Source organism: Nicotiana tomentosiformis, chromosome 11 (genome assembly GCF_000390325.3).
Source record: "Nicotiana tomentosiformis chromosome 11, ASM39032v3, whole genome shotgun sequence".
NCBI classification, from domain to species: Eukaryota; Viridiplantae; Streptophyta; class Magnoliopsida; order Solanales; family Solanaceae; genus Nicotiana; species Nicotiana tomentosiformis.
Window position 1 is genome coordinate 126185233 of NC_090822.1, and position 15797 is coordinate 126201029.

Consider the following 15797-nt stretch of genomic DNA (forward strand, 5'->3'; position numbering starts at 1 on the left):
GTTATGGGTTCAGTTGAACCCGTCCCCAGAATACCACATCCGCCCCTGTCTCTACCTTCAAGGTAAGGGTAAGGTCTACGTATACACTACCCTTCCCAGATCCCACTTGTGGGGTTACACTAGTTTTTTTTTTTTTTTTTTTTTTGTGCACTAATAGTTTAACCAACTATAGTTATTATCCTGTTTTTCGAGTTACCATAGCAAATTTCTTATGAAGACTTACCTATTATTGTAGATCAAGTTAAGTGTTGTTGCGCAACATATTTATACACTGTCAGTCTGTCACTGTACAAAGTTTAAACTCTTAATATTAACTTGCATCTTGCTGATGTTTCCTAGACACGTGGCCACTCTGCCATTTTTTTGCCCATCTTATGCTATATAGTAATAGATTATGCTCATCACGAGGGAATAAGTAAAGGGAAATACATACTATTGAATATATTGAGTGATTCCAATAAATATTAAATAAAGGCACAAGTGGAGAAGAGGAATAGCCAGTTTTGATATTGCTTGAAATTTGAATCGCACCATTGTTCTGCTTGCGGACAAGAAATGCGCAGAATACAAGCAAATCACGTGTTGTAGGGCATTTTGATAATAAAAAGAACGTATTAAATATATCTTTTGTTCTGTTTCTTAATTCTTTGTTTGGTGTGGGGGGAGGGGGAGTAATTCCGCCTATCGGTCTCAAGCCCGGACAAAGAAGGATTGTAATTAGTGTAAAAGTTGTCAATTCAAGATGAATCCTCATACATAAAAAATGTACTCCCTCCGTTTCAATTTAGATGAGTTAGTTTAATTCGACACGGAGTTTACAAAAAGAAAAAAAGACTTTTGAAACTTGTGGTCTTAAAAGCTTAAGGAGTAAAAGCTTTGTTGAGCCATGACATTTGTATGGTTATAAAAACTTCTCATTAAGGGTAAAATGGTAAAATGAAGTGTTTAAAAGTGAATTATTTTCAATTGTATAAATGTGTCATTCTTTTTGAAACAGACTAATAAAAAAAATATGTCATCTAAATTGAAAACAGACGGAGTAATTATTATTGATGTCAGGGAGTCTGGAAGTGTAGGATAAGAGAAAGGAAAAAAAGTGTGCATATTTTACATTCGGTAGCCAAAAAAAATATAAAATTAATATAATTTTTGTATCAAATATATATATATATATGTATATATGACTATTATTTTGATAGTGACTATACAATGTCATTTTCCAAACCTAATCCACGACACAGCCTCGGGCCTTTAGCATGTTTACTATAGGAACGTGGGGGATGTTTTTCATCCTAAATAATCATTTATAAAAACTAAATACGTATTCTAGGCATGTTAGACTAATTTTAAGTAATATTGGTAAAATAATGGTATACTGTTTTACTTCACAATTTTATAAGCTTGAAATTACTTAAACTCTAATTACATGCGTGGACCGAACTAAGGTAATAAAATGAATTTTAGTTGTTAAACTAAAAACTAGAAGTTCGAAAATGTGCGAATTTGATTCTTGTTTAAGTGGTGGGGAATAGAGAACTAATATTTTGAGGAATTCAAAATTAGACTGGATTAATATCAAACTTTCTCTCTTAAATTGTTTTTCCATTTGAGTAATCATTGTTATGGCTTATGAGAAACATAATAAAAGTCCACAATAGGTGCAAGTGAATTACGAGGAACGTAATTGAAAAAAAAAGCATTAAAAAATTATTTAGTAATCTTCAAAAATGCAAGTTGATTCCAATATAATGTGTAGGTCTTTTCCAACAAGAAGTTGATCCCAAGTGCAATTATTCAACATTAATTGAAATACAATACATATCAAACTTTTATTACAAACAAAATAAAGTTTCACATTACAAGAAGACAAATGAATTAGGAAAAACATTAGCTTAATTAGTATAAAAAAATATTAGTTATTTTTCCAACACAACCATCTTTTTTTAATTAATCTTAGCAAAATCAACAGTTTCTTTCCCATCATGAGCTTTTCTAAAGAAATGCTTGACATAATCTGAGTATAAAACTTGCTTATAAATTGCCTTCTCTCCATTCTTAACCACTTCTGGCAAAGGACCAATCAAATCATTAGGTTTAGGATTTACAAAAATAGGCACTGAAATCCTATTATTGCATCCGTTAGCCATAACTCGATGCTCAATACTCTTGTATTTTCCATTACTCATAATTTGCAAAGCATCTCCAATATTAATCACAATTGCTCCATCAATTGGTGGGATATGAACCCAAGAATTACTGTCCAATTTTTTCACGTAAAGTCCTCCAATATTATCTTGAAGAAGAATGGTTAGTGTTGAAACATCAGAATGACGACCTACTCCCACTGTTAATTCAGGATTAGGACATTTAGGATAGTAATTAAGATTAATTCTCTTTGAACCCATTAGAAGTGATTCTTTAGTTTGATCTATCTCATTTATGTTTAGTCCTTTCATAAGTGCCTTCAAAAGCTTCTTGATTACAATTTCAGAGTTTCTCAAGAATTCTAGTGCTTCATCCCTGCAAGAAAAATACACCATTATATTAAGCCAATGTATTATAAATTTTCAATCCCATCTTAAAAAGAATGATATGAAGGGGAGCCTTGGGGTAACTAGTAAAGTTGCTGACATGTGACCAGGGAGGTCACGGGTTCGAGCCGTGCAAATAGCCTCTTGCAGAAATGCAGGGTAAGGCTGCATACAATAGACCCTTGTGGTCCGGCCCTTCCCCGGATCCCGCGCATAGCGGGAGTTTAGTGCACCGAGCTGCCATTCTTTTAAAAAGAATGATATCTTTTTATATTTAAAAATAATTTAATTTTAAACTTTCTATTATACCCTTAATGGGATGGTTTATATACATATAAATATGCATGACCTATTTTAGACTAGAAGTTTTAAAAGTTTTTCGTTCTTTTTTAAACTCTGTGCCTAATCAAACACCATCACATAAATGTATCTTTTTAAATCTTCAACTCTACTTTTTCTTAGTAGTCGTTTGGACATAAAATTGTGAATTTTGAAAAAAAATTGTATTTGGAGTTACGTTGAAAAATAATATTTAAAATTTGAAATTAGGTTTGGACATACAATTCACTCGAAAAAATATTATAGTTTTGTGAGTGAGGAAAATTTTTTTACGAAAAATTTAAAAAAGTGGTCAAAATAACTTTTTGATTTTTGAAAAACTCATTCTCGAAAAATCTCCAAAAAATTGCAAAATTTATGGACAGACACGTTTTGGGAAAAAAATCGGAAAAAAAAAAAAGAAAAAATATTTATCAACAATCGGGTCCTTATATTTTTCTTTAACCTCAAGAAACTTCAAATTAACTGCAGCATTTTATCTTTGTATGAAAAGTGATTTTCATTTAAACATGAGTACTCAATTGCTGGTAAAGTTATTATGCGAGTACTTTATTGACTAGAGGGGAGGCAGAAGATAATTTTCCAATGCAAATGATGCCTAATATGACTTGTACAGTTAGTCTAGTCAACTTGTCCAAGTCAAAGTACTGACTTTATACTGTATGTAAATAAGCAGACCTGAATAAAGAGAAAACAAATTCGTATAGTCGGACATGAAAAACCTTAGTGCTGTTTTTACTAATTTTACGCAAAATGTAGAAAAGTAATTAAAGACTTCTAAAATTATTTGTGGTATTAAATATGTCATGCAATATATTTTTATTTCTATAAAATGCTATTAAAGATAAAATAAGAATTCAAAGTAAGTTGTTTCGAAATGGTATCACATGACACTGCTTTGTCCGAAAAGTTTATGAAATATATGTAGTAATACTGTACGGATATAATAAAATAAAAGAAATGATATCAATTGACCTCTTCTAACTTAAGACTCAACAAAACCAACGGAATAAAGTTATTTCTTGTTAGATAATTTGATAATTTAATATTATTTACTATAAAATCAAGTCATTAAGACTAAAATGAGAATTTAAAGTAAGTTGTTTCTAAATACTAGGGTATATTTTTTCTGGAATGGACTAATTAAGAAGAAAAATCGTCACATAATATAGAACAAAGGTAGCGGTATAATTGTTATATATATACAAATTGAGATTTTTGTACTATCGGTATATAGAGTTTAACATGTATGCGATGGTAAATATTTTGTTATTTTATTATCAATTTACATATAATTATCTTACAAGTGACCAACTAACTGTGTAAATATTTCTTTTACGCTATCAATGCATATAATTTAAATTCTTCATATGTAAATATATATTTTTACTCTATCAATACATATAATTTAAATTCTACGTTATTTTATACGAACCTGCAAGCAGAAGGCCAAAGGGCAGCAGATTCCTCATCAGAAACATAGAAAAGACTAAGATAATCTTTCCATTCCAAAGCCTTTTCAGCTTGAGGAGTAAAACTTGTTCCATATCTTACGTTATTTGTTGTTGAATTTTCCTTAGAATGCTTATTCTTCTCCTCCGCAGACTGTCTGAAAAAACGATAAGTCGCAGCCTTAACAGTGTCAAGAACTTCAAGGGGAATTCCATGATTTATAATCTGGAAAAATCCCCATTTTTCAGCTGCATCACATATTTTTTCACAAATTATAGGATTATTATCGTCCCAATTGGACATATCGATAATCGGAATAGAATCATCGACGATAATTGTACTAGTAGTAATTCGTTCTTGAAGTGGTTGAATATATTGTTTTGGTAGGGTTTTAAGTCCTAATTCTGATAAACCCTTTACTCCATTGCCTTCATTTAATACAAATTCTGTAATGTTGTTGGAAACATTTGAGGACAATGTAGTAGGCATTTTGTGGTTTAAGAGTAAATCAAGAAAAAAAGTAGGGTTTTTAAATGGTATGGGTAATTCAAAGTTTGGCAATTTGATGATTTATTCGTTTAGATTTACATGTATTTATAGGCCAAAATTTGATGCTAATACGTACCATGATATGAAAGTCTTTGAAGACCAAAAAATTGTATGGTCAGCTAAATCATGCGGCGAATTAAAGTGATTGGTATATGTACAAAGTTTTTACTGTTTTACTAGTTGTTCAATTTTCTCACGTTTGGAGAAAAAAGTTTCAACCTTGTAATGAGTCAAATATCAAGTTGTTATTAGGTTTAATTGCACTTTAAGTTTGGAGAAAATGACACTATATAGTCGTTGTAAAAATAACAGCCGAAAAATATATAAAATTTGTATATTTTGTATGTTATATATAAAATTTATATAAATTTTATACACTTTTTCAGCTACCAGATATAAATAGTTTATGGCGTGGGCTAAAAATAATAATACCCCATGCTTATAATTTGTAGCTCATTAGGTCAAAGTTTTTGGAAAAGGGCATAAACTATATATATATATATATTCCTATTATTTATTAAATGGTTTTATAAATATCCTTTGTCCATCTATCTAACCGAAAATATTAATTCTATTTACAAAAATACCCCATGTCTAAGACAAAATTGGTGAGCCTTTTTTATTTAATTTCTACCCATTTTCATGAAAGTAGTACTTATTTAATTTGGAGAGTTAAAAGGCGTGTGATATGAACCATTGTAGAAGCAGTTAACCGGCATGTCTTACATTCTTCTTTCTTCTCCATCTCTGTGAGATACGCAATTAAATCAGATTTAAGAAAAACGAAATAAAGTTTCTCATAAATATTTAAATTTCTGCCAAACCCAAACCGTGTTTTCTCCAATATAACCAAAAGGACTTTCAAATGACTTTCTCGAAATACTAAACCGTTGGATTCACCCTTGACATATTCTAATACTCCTTTTGGTCCATAATAAGTGACCAATTTATTTTTTTATTTTGGTCCAAAATAAATATCCATTTATATAATCAAGAAAAAATTCAATTTATTTTTCCAAAATTACCCTTATGTACGTATCCATAAAAAGTTTTTTTACTTCTCACATTAACTATGATGCAATATTTAATTAAGGGTAGTTTAGTCACACTAACTATTTTTGTCTAAAATTTTGTATTTCCTTAATGGGTGTGTCCAAAATAAATTGGTCACTTATTGTGGACCGGAGGGAGTAAAACATTTAAGTTATATATATTGTTAGTGTAAAATATTCTTTACGCAAATATCTAAGATAAGCTACCTTTAATTGTGGGATTTAAAATATTAAAAATAAGACATATTTACTGCTCTAACAAATAAAGGATACATAATGGTGTAAAAATTCCTTACACTAACAGTGGGTATAACTTAAACTTTTACAAATATCTTCAATATATACATTAAAGAATGACTAATTACTAATTTCTAATTTTTACCATATTAATTAATCTGTTATAATTTTTTATTGTTTAACAAAGCTTTCAGGGAAGCAAAATAATGCTAACTAATTAAAGCAGAAAAGATAAATATTGAAACAAAAGCCGCCATTAATGTCCAAAGACCATCTCCAACCCAACGCTATTTTTGAAGCCAAACACTATTTTAGTGTAAGATTTGGTATTTTGGTGCTCCAATCCAATACTATTTCTTACACCATACCAAATTTGGTGTAACACTATTCATCAACACCATTACTATTTATCAATATTTTATTATTATCTTTTATTACATAACACTTTTAATTTAACATATTATAAATTTTATAATTACTTATACTTTTTATGTAATATCTTTATAATATTAATTTTATATTTTACTTTTGGTATATAATTTTTATAAATTAATTTTGGTATATTTTATTTTTAAATAAAATTATAAGTTAATTTCATTATAAGTTCTAATTGTATAAAAATACATAACCATCAAAAAAATGAAAAGTGCAAATCTAAAATATAATATGTTGTTAATAAATAACACAATGTTCATTAAATAACATAAACATAAATATTTAATACAATAGCAACTTATATTAAGTGGTTATATAAGAAAGAAATATGAATTATATGGGATGAATATGTAAAAAAAAAAAAAGAAAAAAAAAAGAAGAAAGGATTTGTTTTATAAAATAAAAAAAATAAATTTAAATAAAATAAAATAAAATAATATAGAAGAGAATGAAGAATATAAAAGGAATATTCTTTTTTGGTGTAAAAAATAGTGTAATAGGTTGAAGTTAATTTGTACCATTTTGGTGTACAAATATGGTGCAAGGGTTGAAGATGCCCTAAGTGAAAGCAAGAAGGGACATACCTAGTTGATACATGTTATTTATATATGCTCAACTCTATCTAAATTTTTTTAAAACTATTTATTTTATCCTTAATAATATATATTTATAGCTATAGAAATGTCATGACATGTTATACACAAAAGCCCAAGGGCACTTTTTTTTTTTTTTTTTGGTTGAAGGACGAAATTCATTGAAAACTTAAGTAGTTACAATACATAGTGGTGATGTCCCATTGAGACTATTATTCTGTTATTATCTCCTGCCCGTTTAACTACTCCTCGAGACATTTCTGCTGATGGGCCCTTGAATTATAGCAGGAGCAACCTCAATTGCCGTACCCAGGCGCTTGGCCAAGCTTCTCAAGAGATTAGAAATACTTTTTTTTTTCAAAAGTATTTTTTTTTCCTAACTTGAGGTGTTCGATCAAGCTTTTTTGGGAGAAAAAATACTTTTGGGAAGAAGCAGAAGTAGTTTCTGAAAAGCAGAAAAAAATAGTTTTTTCCCAAAAGCAGAAGCAGAAGCAGTTTTGACTTTTCTTCTTATCAAGAATACCATTAACAAAATATAGTATATACCAAAATAACCGTTAAACCTAATACTTAGGATATTAATGTATACATATTTCTTATTATTTTTAGGATATCTTTCTAATATATAATGATTTTAGGGGTGAATGCTTTTATATTTGTTGAATAATTTTTAATATATTTAATTTATATTAAAAGAATGAAGTTTGTTTTTTTAAAAAAAATCTGATTTAGTTTTGTATCTCACAGAGATGGAAAAGAAAGAAGAATGTAAAACTATGCCTGCCTCAATTTATGCTACACTTTTTTACTTTTTGAGACTCAAATTTCTTAATTTTAAACCTTATATTTGGACATAAATTTTTAAGTTTTTCAAAATAAAATTTATATATTTAAAAACTACATAAAAAGTACTATAACTCATAATAGTTTATAGCTTAATATATTTAAAAAGCATATGAAAAAATTACTGTAAAAAAGTAATTCGTTACTCTCAAAATCCGAATATCTTCACATAATTAATTGGGACGAAATGACGACTTTTGTACTGTTTAACAAAGCCATCTGGAAAGGCAAAATAATGCTAACTAATTAAAGCATAAAAGATAAATATTGAAACAAAAACCGCCATTAATGTCCTAAGTGAAAGCTAGAAGGGGAATACGTAGTTGATATATGTTATGTATATATGCTCAACTCTATCTGATTTTTTTTAACTTTAAATTATTTAGTTTATCCTTAATAACATACCTTTATAGCTATAGAAATATCATGACATGTTACGACAAGTCCAAAGTCACTTTTGATATATGCCAAAAATCTTCTTTCTTCTTAAGCTCTATAATCAATTAATTAAATACCGCCACATAAAATGAACGAGAGGAAGTACTAGTGAGACAATATTAAATGTAAGCGGTTAGTTTTTAACCAAGGTTAGCATTTAGCAAGCAAGGTTGTTAAACTTAATTATTAATTAAGACCGACTTTTAAAGTCATTAATTAATAATAAAGTTAACTATTTATAAAGTCGTGCATCTCATTAATGCTTAGCATCGCCATTTTAACCAGCATAAGGTGGAAACCATGTCTGCAAAAATAAAAGGAGGAGGAATACTAGACTTATTTCTGTAAGTGCTAATTAGTCGAGTCCCAATGCGAATATCATATACTGGGTGAGAAATAAGAAGAAGAAAAAAACTGAAAATCGACTGCAATTAAACAATATTACTATTATAATGATATTGCCGCGGACTTTACATTTGAAAGTTTAACCATTGGAGTTAGGTCACATTTAGCAAATTATATACATTGTACCTATCAAATAATCATATAGGAAAGATTCCAATATCTTGTTCAACGTGGAAAATTTGTCTGATTATTGTGTAGGCTTTACCACTTTCACTAATGTAATTTTGCTTGATTATTGGTCTTTTTCTCTCTTTTTATCGAACAATCAAAAGTCTACTTCAACGTGGAATATTCAACGGCAGGATAAATATAAATATAAATTTCTTTTTATATACTAATAATTCCTTATCTTAGAAGTTCAAAAAAATGGGTTTATAGTGGACAAATAGCTGTCTAAATATTATTGAAATATAATAAGCAAAATTTATATTGACAAAACACGAGAGATATATTGTGAATTTAAGAAAGCATGATCATAGACTTTAATGATGTGTTTTAAAATTATTAGGGTTAATTAGGCCTGAAGTGAACAATGTGTATCACTAATGGAGTTATTGTTACACTATTCTATGTGTAATTTAAGTAATGATGGGATAAATTTCAAAGAAGGATATGTATATAACACCATTGACAAATTTCACAATGACAACCCGAGAGAGTATTTAAGAAAGCAATAAACCCTACTGATGCATTTTAAATTGTGAACGCATAGATCCAAAATGTACAATATCATAAATGATTTGACGTCTTACACTATTTTTGTTTTGATAACCGTGGTATTCGGGTCAGCTTGCGTGCACCTCGACTAATTCCACGGGATACCTGCCACCTCCCACCAGCAACAGGTAACAAGTAACTCTATCCACCAAGGCTTGTATAGATGAGAAACAATCACCTAGTATTTGTCTCCGCTGGGATTTGAACCTCAGACCTCATGGTTCTAACCCACTTCATTGACCACTAGGTCATACTCATGGGTGCGACGTCTTACACTATTTTAATTTATATTAAAGAATTTAAAAGAATGCCAGGCTGGCTGCCCAGCTATCTTGGACTTTATTTTTTTCCTTTCATTTTTTCCCTATTTTCAATCTATAAATATTTCTAAGTTCTTGTTAATTAGAATGTGAAATTGATTCTCCGCGAGTCCTTCAATTTTTACTTGTGAAAGGAATTGGAGAAAGTATCAAAGAGACAAAAAGACTGACTAGCAATTTGATGTTAGGCTAAAAATTCATGTTTTCGCATGTAATTTATCTTGCATTATACCTCAATTTTATTAACTTTGGTGTAAATATTTGTAACTCGAGCTTAATAATGGTGTTTATATGTATAGGAGTGTCATGACCCAAAATCCCACCGCAAGTATCGTGATAGCATTTAGTCTCTGAGACTAGGTAAGTCGATTACAATTACATTTTAAGTCATTTAAAAAAAAAAGATAATCGAAACCAATAGCGGAACAAATATGAAAACCTTCCAAGACTGGTAATATTGAGTCACGAACTCTAACTGAATACATGGAATGATCTCAAGGATCGAATACTCAATACTGTTTGATTAATAATTAACAGTACAATAAAATAGAAAGACTTCAAGGGACTGCGACGACCAAGCAACTCTACCTTGAATCCTTGCGATCCCGCTTTAACTCTGTCCGAGTCCGATATCTTCAATACCTGGATCTGCACAAAAATGTGTAAAAGTGTAGTATGAGTACACCACAGTCGGTACCCAGTAAGTATCAAGACTAACCTCAATGGAGTAGTGACGAGGTACAATTAAGATACTCACTAGTCTAATAACCTGTGCAATATAGTATACAAAAAATAATAGAAAATAAATAGCAATAATGACAATACTAATCAACCACTGATATGCACAACAGGGTACCAAGAACACCATTAATATTGATCAACAAATAATAAATACAAATACACCCAATTAAATCAAGTCATTCAAATATAAATCTTTCGCCTATATGCTTCCCAAATAATAATCTTCAGGATATAATTCTTTCAAATAAATATCTTTCAAATATAATTCTTTCAAATAAATCTCTTTCAAATATAATTTCTTCAAATAAATATTTTCCGAATAAAAGTGACCATGTGACACCTCATTTCAAAATCATAAAATACGGGTCTCAGCGCACTTTCATATTTTTACGGCACCTCGTGCCAATTTCTTTATCACAACCACACAGACAACTCACGTGCCAATATCATAATCATTTAACCACTGTACCTCGTGCCCACATTTCATATCACAACTGCACAGACAATTCACGTGCCAATATCATCATTATTTACTCACGACACCTTGTTCCCACATTTCATTTCATAATCCGCTTGATAATACCACAAACTCCCAATTTCAACGCAGATCAGACTATTATCAAGTTTACCGAATCAACAAGACAAATTGCACAAGATATAGAAACAAACACGAGGAAAATCACAACATTACATAAAAATTACCAATGCAATAACTCCACAACATCACATATCATCACTGGCAATAGCCACCCTTATCACTCCTATAATAGCCTCCCTTATCCCTCCACCTTGACAATATCAATAGCCACCCTTATCGCTCCTATAGCCACCCTTATCTCTCCTATTGCCATCTTTATCACTCCGCCAAGACAATATCCCAACACACATAACAACAATGAGATGCCACCTTTATACTCTCACATAACATCAACAGTGGAATGCCACCCTTATATCCTCAAAATAATAATTCAAATAATATAACAATTTACACGAAATTTTATCACGGCAATATAACAAAATCAATTCATATCACAATTTGCCCAATTGTCACAACCAATTTTAAAAATATAACAAAATCAATTAATTTCACAACAAATAGCCTAAGGCTCCGCACAATAAAAATATCAGCAAAGATGGAAAATACTCAGTATAGGGCAACGCCTTCATTAATCCAAATTCTTGATAATTATATTAACGCCTCAGTTTAAACTTATTTCATCAATTATTTGCAGATGGAAAATACATAATAAAATTAAATTTCAAGAAATATCAAATCATCAAACTCACAGAATTCACATAAATATACAAGTAATAATCACATCAAATTGTCATATAAAAATAAATTCAACAAACGCGAATTGAGGCGTGGCAGATAGATGATTTAATAAATACCAATGGTCATCCAATTTACTACACAATATGCTAAAGACTTTAACCCAATATATTTTGCACATATAAGCCCGAGTACGTACTCGTCACCTCGCGTACACGGCTTTTCACATTTCACAAATGGCATAAGACTCGATGTCTAAGGGGTAATTCCCCCACTCAAGGTTAGGCAAGATACTTACCTTTTTGAAGTTAGGCCGATATTTTAAAATAGCTTTTTTGCTTGAATTGACCTCCGAACAGCTCAAATCTATCCAAATTAATTGTATAACTTCATTAAAATATATCGGAAATAATTCCGGATAATAAAACACCAACTGAAAATTTTATTCTAAAGAGTCGACGCGGGGCCCGCCCCTCGAAACTCGACATAACTTTTACGAAATCCAAACACCCATTCCGATACGAGTCCAACCATACAAAAGTTATCAAATTCCGATAATGGATCACCTTTCAAATCTTAAATTAAAATCTAGAGGATTTCTACCATTTTCAACCCAATTCACTAATTTAGTGATAAAAACAACAATAGATTCATGTAATTTAACCAAAATCAAGTTAGAAATTCTTACCCCAATGTTTTTCTTGAATCACTCTCGAAAAATCGCCTCACCCGAGATTCCTTGGTCCAAAAATGGAAGAATGATTAGACTTTATTCTGTTGCCCAGGGGTTTGTTCTTCGCGTTCACGACCCTCTCCTCGCGTTCGCGATGAACAAATTCTCCAACAACCATTTTCAAACTCTTCTCAGACAACTTCTAGTATAATGGTCATAACTTTTTGTACAAAACCTTAAATGATGAATGGTTTAACTTTATGAAAACTAGACTCCAAGGACTATAACATTAATTTGTTTGTCATGTCCCAGTTCCGTATAGATTGCGCGATATAAGCTTCCAAAGTCAGCCCTGTGCAGCAGAAATTTCCAAACTCTTCCCCGATAGCCTGTAGTATATCCACTATACCGTTTCGTAGAAAACTTAAATGACAAATGGTTTACTTTTCTGCAAACTAGACACAAAGGGCTACAACTTTTATTTTTGGATCATCTCCAAATTCCTTATAGATTGCTAGATATGAGCCTCCAAAGTCAGATGACGGACAACAAAAATTCCTTCTTCGCGAACGCGAAGAACAAAGTCCCAACAGCAAAATCCTTCTTCGCGAACGCAAGAGGCTCCTTGCGAACGCGAAGAACAATACCAGAAGCAGCAACCAACAACATCAAAACACCCAAACTTGGTCCGGAATCACCCCGAATCAAATCCGAGGCCCCCGGGATCTCGTCCAATCGTACCAACTAGTCCCAATACATAACATGAACCTGCTCGAGGCCTCAAATCACATCAAACAACATCAAAATCACGAATCGCACCCCAATTCAAGCTTTATGAACTTTAGAACTTCAAACTTCTACATTCGACACCGAAACCTATCAAATCAAATCCGATTGACCTCGAATTTTTGCACACAAGTGATAATTGATATTACAGACCTACTCTCACTTCCGGAATCGGAATCCGACCCCGATATCAAAAGTTCCACTCCCGGTCAAACTTCCCAAAAACCTTCAAATTTTCAACTTTCGCCAAATAATCCCGAAATGACCTACAGACTTCCAAATCCACATCTGAACACTCCCCTAAGACCAGAATCACCATGCGGAGCTATTCCCAGGCTCGGAATCCCAAACGGACATCGATAAGATCAAAATCCACTTCAACCCAAACTTAGGAAATTCTTAAACTTTAAAAATGCCAACATTCAGTAATAGGCACCGAAATACTCCCGGGCCACCTGATACTCGACCCGGACATACGCCCAAATTCAAAATTATCATACATACCTATTGAAATTATCAAAATTCGATTCCGGAGTCATTTGCTCAAAAGTCAAACTCCGGTCAACTCTTTTCATTTAAGCTTCAAAAAATGAGAATTGTTCTTTCAATTTAAATTCTGAATCTTCCAAAAATCAAATGACCGCACATGCAAGTCATAATACATATTATGAAGCTGCTCGTGACCTTTAGTCGCTGAACAGAGCATAAATTCTTAAAACGACAAGTCGGGTCATTACATGCTCCCCCTCTTAAACATACGTTCGTCCTCGAACGTGCTAAGAATTATTCTGATGACATTAAATTAATGAGTGAATTATTTCACACATACTCACGGGTGATTCTACATCATCAAAATTTTAACAGACGTCTAACAATATCATCTCATTGGAGATTATTTCTTTTATTCACACTTATAAGCCTTTAAGCCAATTCCTTACACTCCAAATAAATTTCAAATTCCTTACATCAACACACAATATTAGTCTCAACCGGCTGTAGCAATTTCTGCCTATGCACACATCATACGTATGTCCATAACCACATCTTTGGTCATAATAGTTGTTTATAATTAATTTCAGCATACACAATTAATCTCATCTTAACCAAAATCTCATATCTAATTTTTTTTTCACAACACTGACGGTAACACGTGAGGCATGAAGACCTCATAATTATTTACTCGGATTAACGAGTCATATTTAACGCCACCTACGCACTCACCTCATAGGCTAAAACTCAATAATTACAGCACAATTATGGCACAACAACATATAAAAGAATTATCACATAAGCCTATCAAGCATGACTCCCTATTAGTGCCATAGTGTAAATTAAATTTCACAAAGGGAGAATTTAAACTCATAAATATTTCACCATAAGGAACCCGTCCTTATATAACTTCCACCGCGGCTTGTAGCCCGGGTTAAATATTTCATATCATAAAAACAAATGCGAGGATCTCGTCCTCAACTCCGAATCACAAGTATTTTGCACATTGTGCCAACTGAAAATTTTAATTTCCTTTCTTTCTTCTTTTCAATAAATTCCGTAAACAATTTTCACAACACATAATGAACCCCCATTCCAATAGGCCATAAAATTCATAAAATTTGAAATCAATTATTGCGAAATCATATCAAAACCCACTGTAGTGAGAAATAAAAAGTCACTTTTGGACTTATAGCCCTCAATGGTGTACAGAATAAAATAATAGACATATGCTAACATCATCAAACCTCCCAACAGGGATAAATATATAAGTGGTTTACAAAATTACGAAACTCACCCATAAGCAGAGCATAATAGGAGGACTCATATCAATATTCAGAACCGAATCAAATTAAGGAAAAATATCCTTTTATAACAAATCAGGATCATACCTATAATGACACCATCTAGTGTAGTGGCCTCAGACACACCATAGAAAATATATAAATGGGTTGGGCCTCCCCCTCTAGGACGCCCTCTACCCGCCTATCCTCCACCTCTAACTGGATGTGCACGTGGGGTAGTAATTGCATTGGGCCCCATAGCCTGAGTGTTCTAATAAAATCCACCCCTTTCAAGTCTGGGACAATCTCTCATAATGTGCCTAGTATCACCACACTCATAACAACCCATCTGAGGTTGCGGCTGCTCATACTGAGTATGTTCCGGATAACTGGAATAACCACTATAAGAATCTCGTGTCGGTGGTGCACTATAAGAACTTACTGGAGCACCCCGAGTAATCTGATGCACGAACTGAGCTGGACGACTACTCGAGCCTCCGCCATAATGGGTCATAGCTGAAGAGTAAAATCCACTGAACCCTCCAGAGCTTTGAGACCTTTTGGCCTCCTTAGACTCATTTTCCTCACCTAGAACACCCTTAATCCTCCTCGCAATCTCCACTACTTGTTGAAATGGAGTA

General features: G+C 31.8%; 1 protein-coding gene across 1 annotated transcript; it reads right to left on the reverse strand.

The window, feature by feature from the left end:
* Positions 1–1889: 1889 nt before the first annotated feature.
* On the reverse strand, positions 1890–4869 carry LOC104085679 (feruloyl CoA ortho-hydroxylase F6H1-3-like). The gene is made up of 2 exons (XM_009589770.4): positions 4306–4869; positions 1890–2520 (listed from the first exon to the last, which is right to left on the reverse strand). Exons 1-2 carry the CDS (start codon positions 4809–4811, stop codon positions 1944–1946), a joined length of 1083 nt encoding a protein of 360 aa, XP_009588065.1. The 5' UTR covers positions 4812–4869; the 3' UTR covers positions 1890–1943.
* Between the last annotated feature and the right edge of the window lie 10928 nt (positions 4870–15797).

Excerpts from the sequence above, each read along its gene's own strand:
- LOC104085679 (XM_009589770.4), bottom strand. The coding sequence starts at position 4,811 with ATGCCTACTACATTGTCCTCAAATGTTTCCAACAACATTACAGAATTT. Across the intron at positions 2,521-4,305 it reads CTTTGGCCTTCTGCTTGCAG|GGATGAAGCACTAGAATTCT; the intron begins GTTCGTATAAAA and ends TTTTTCTTGCAG.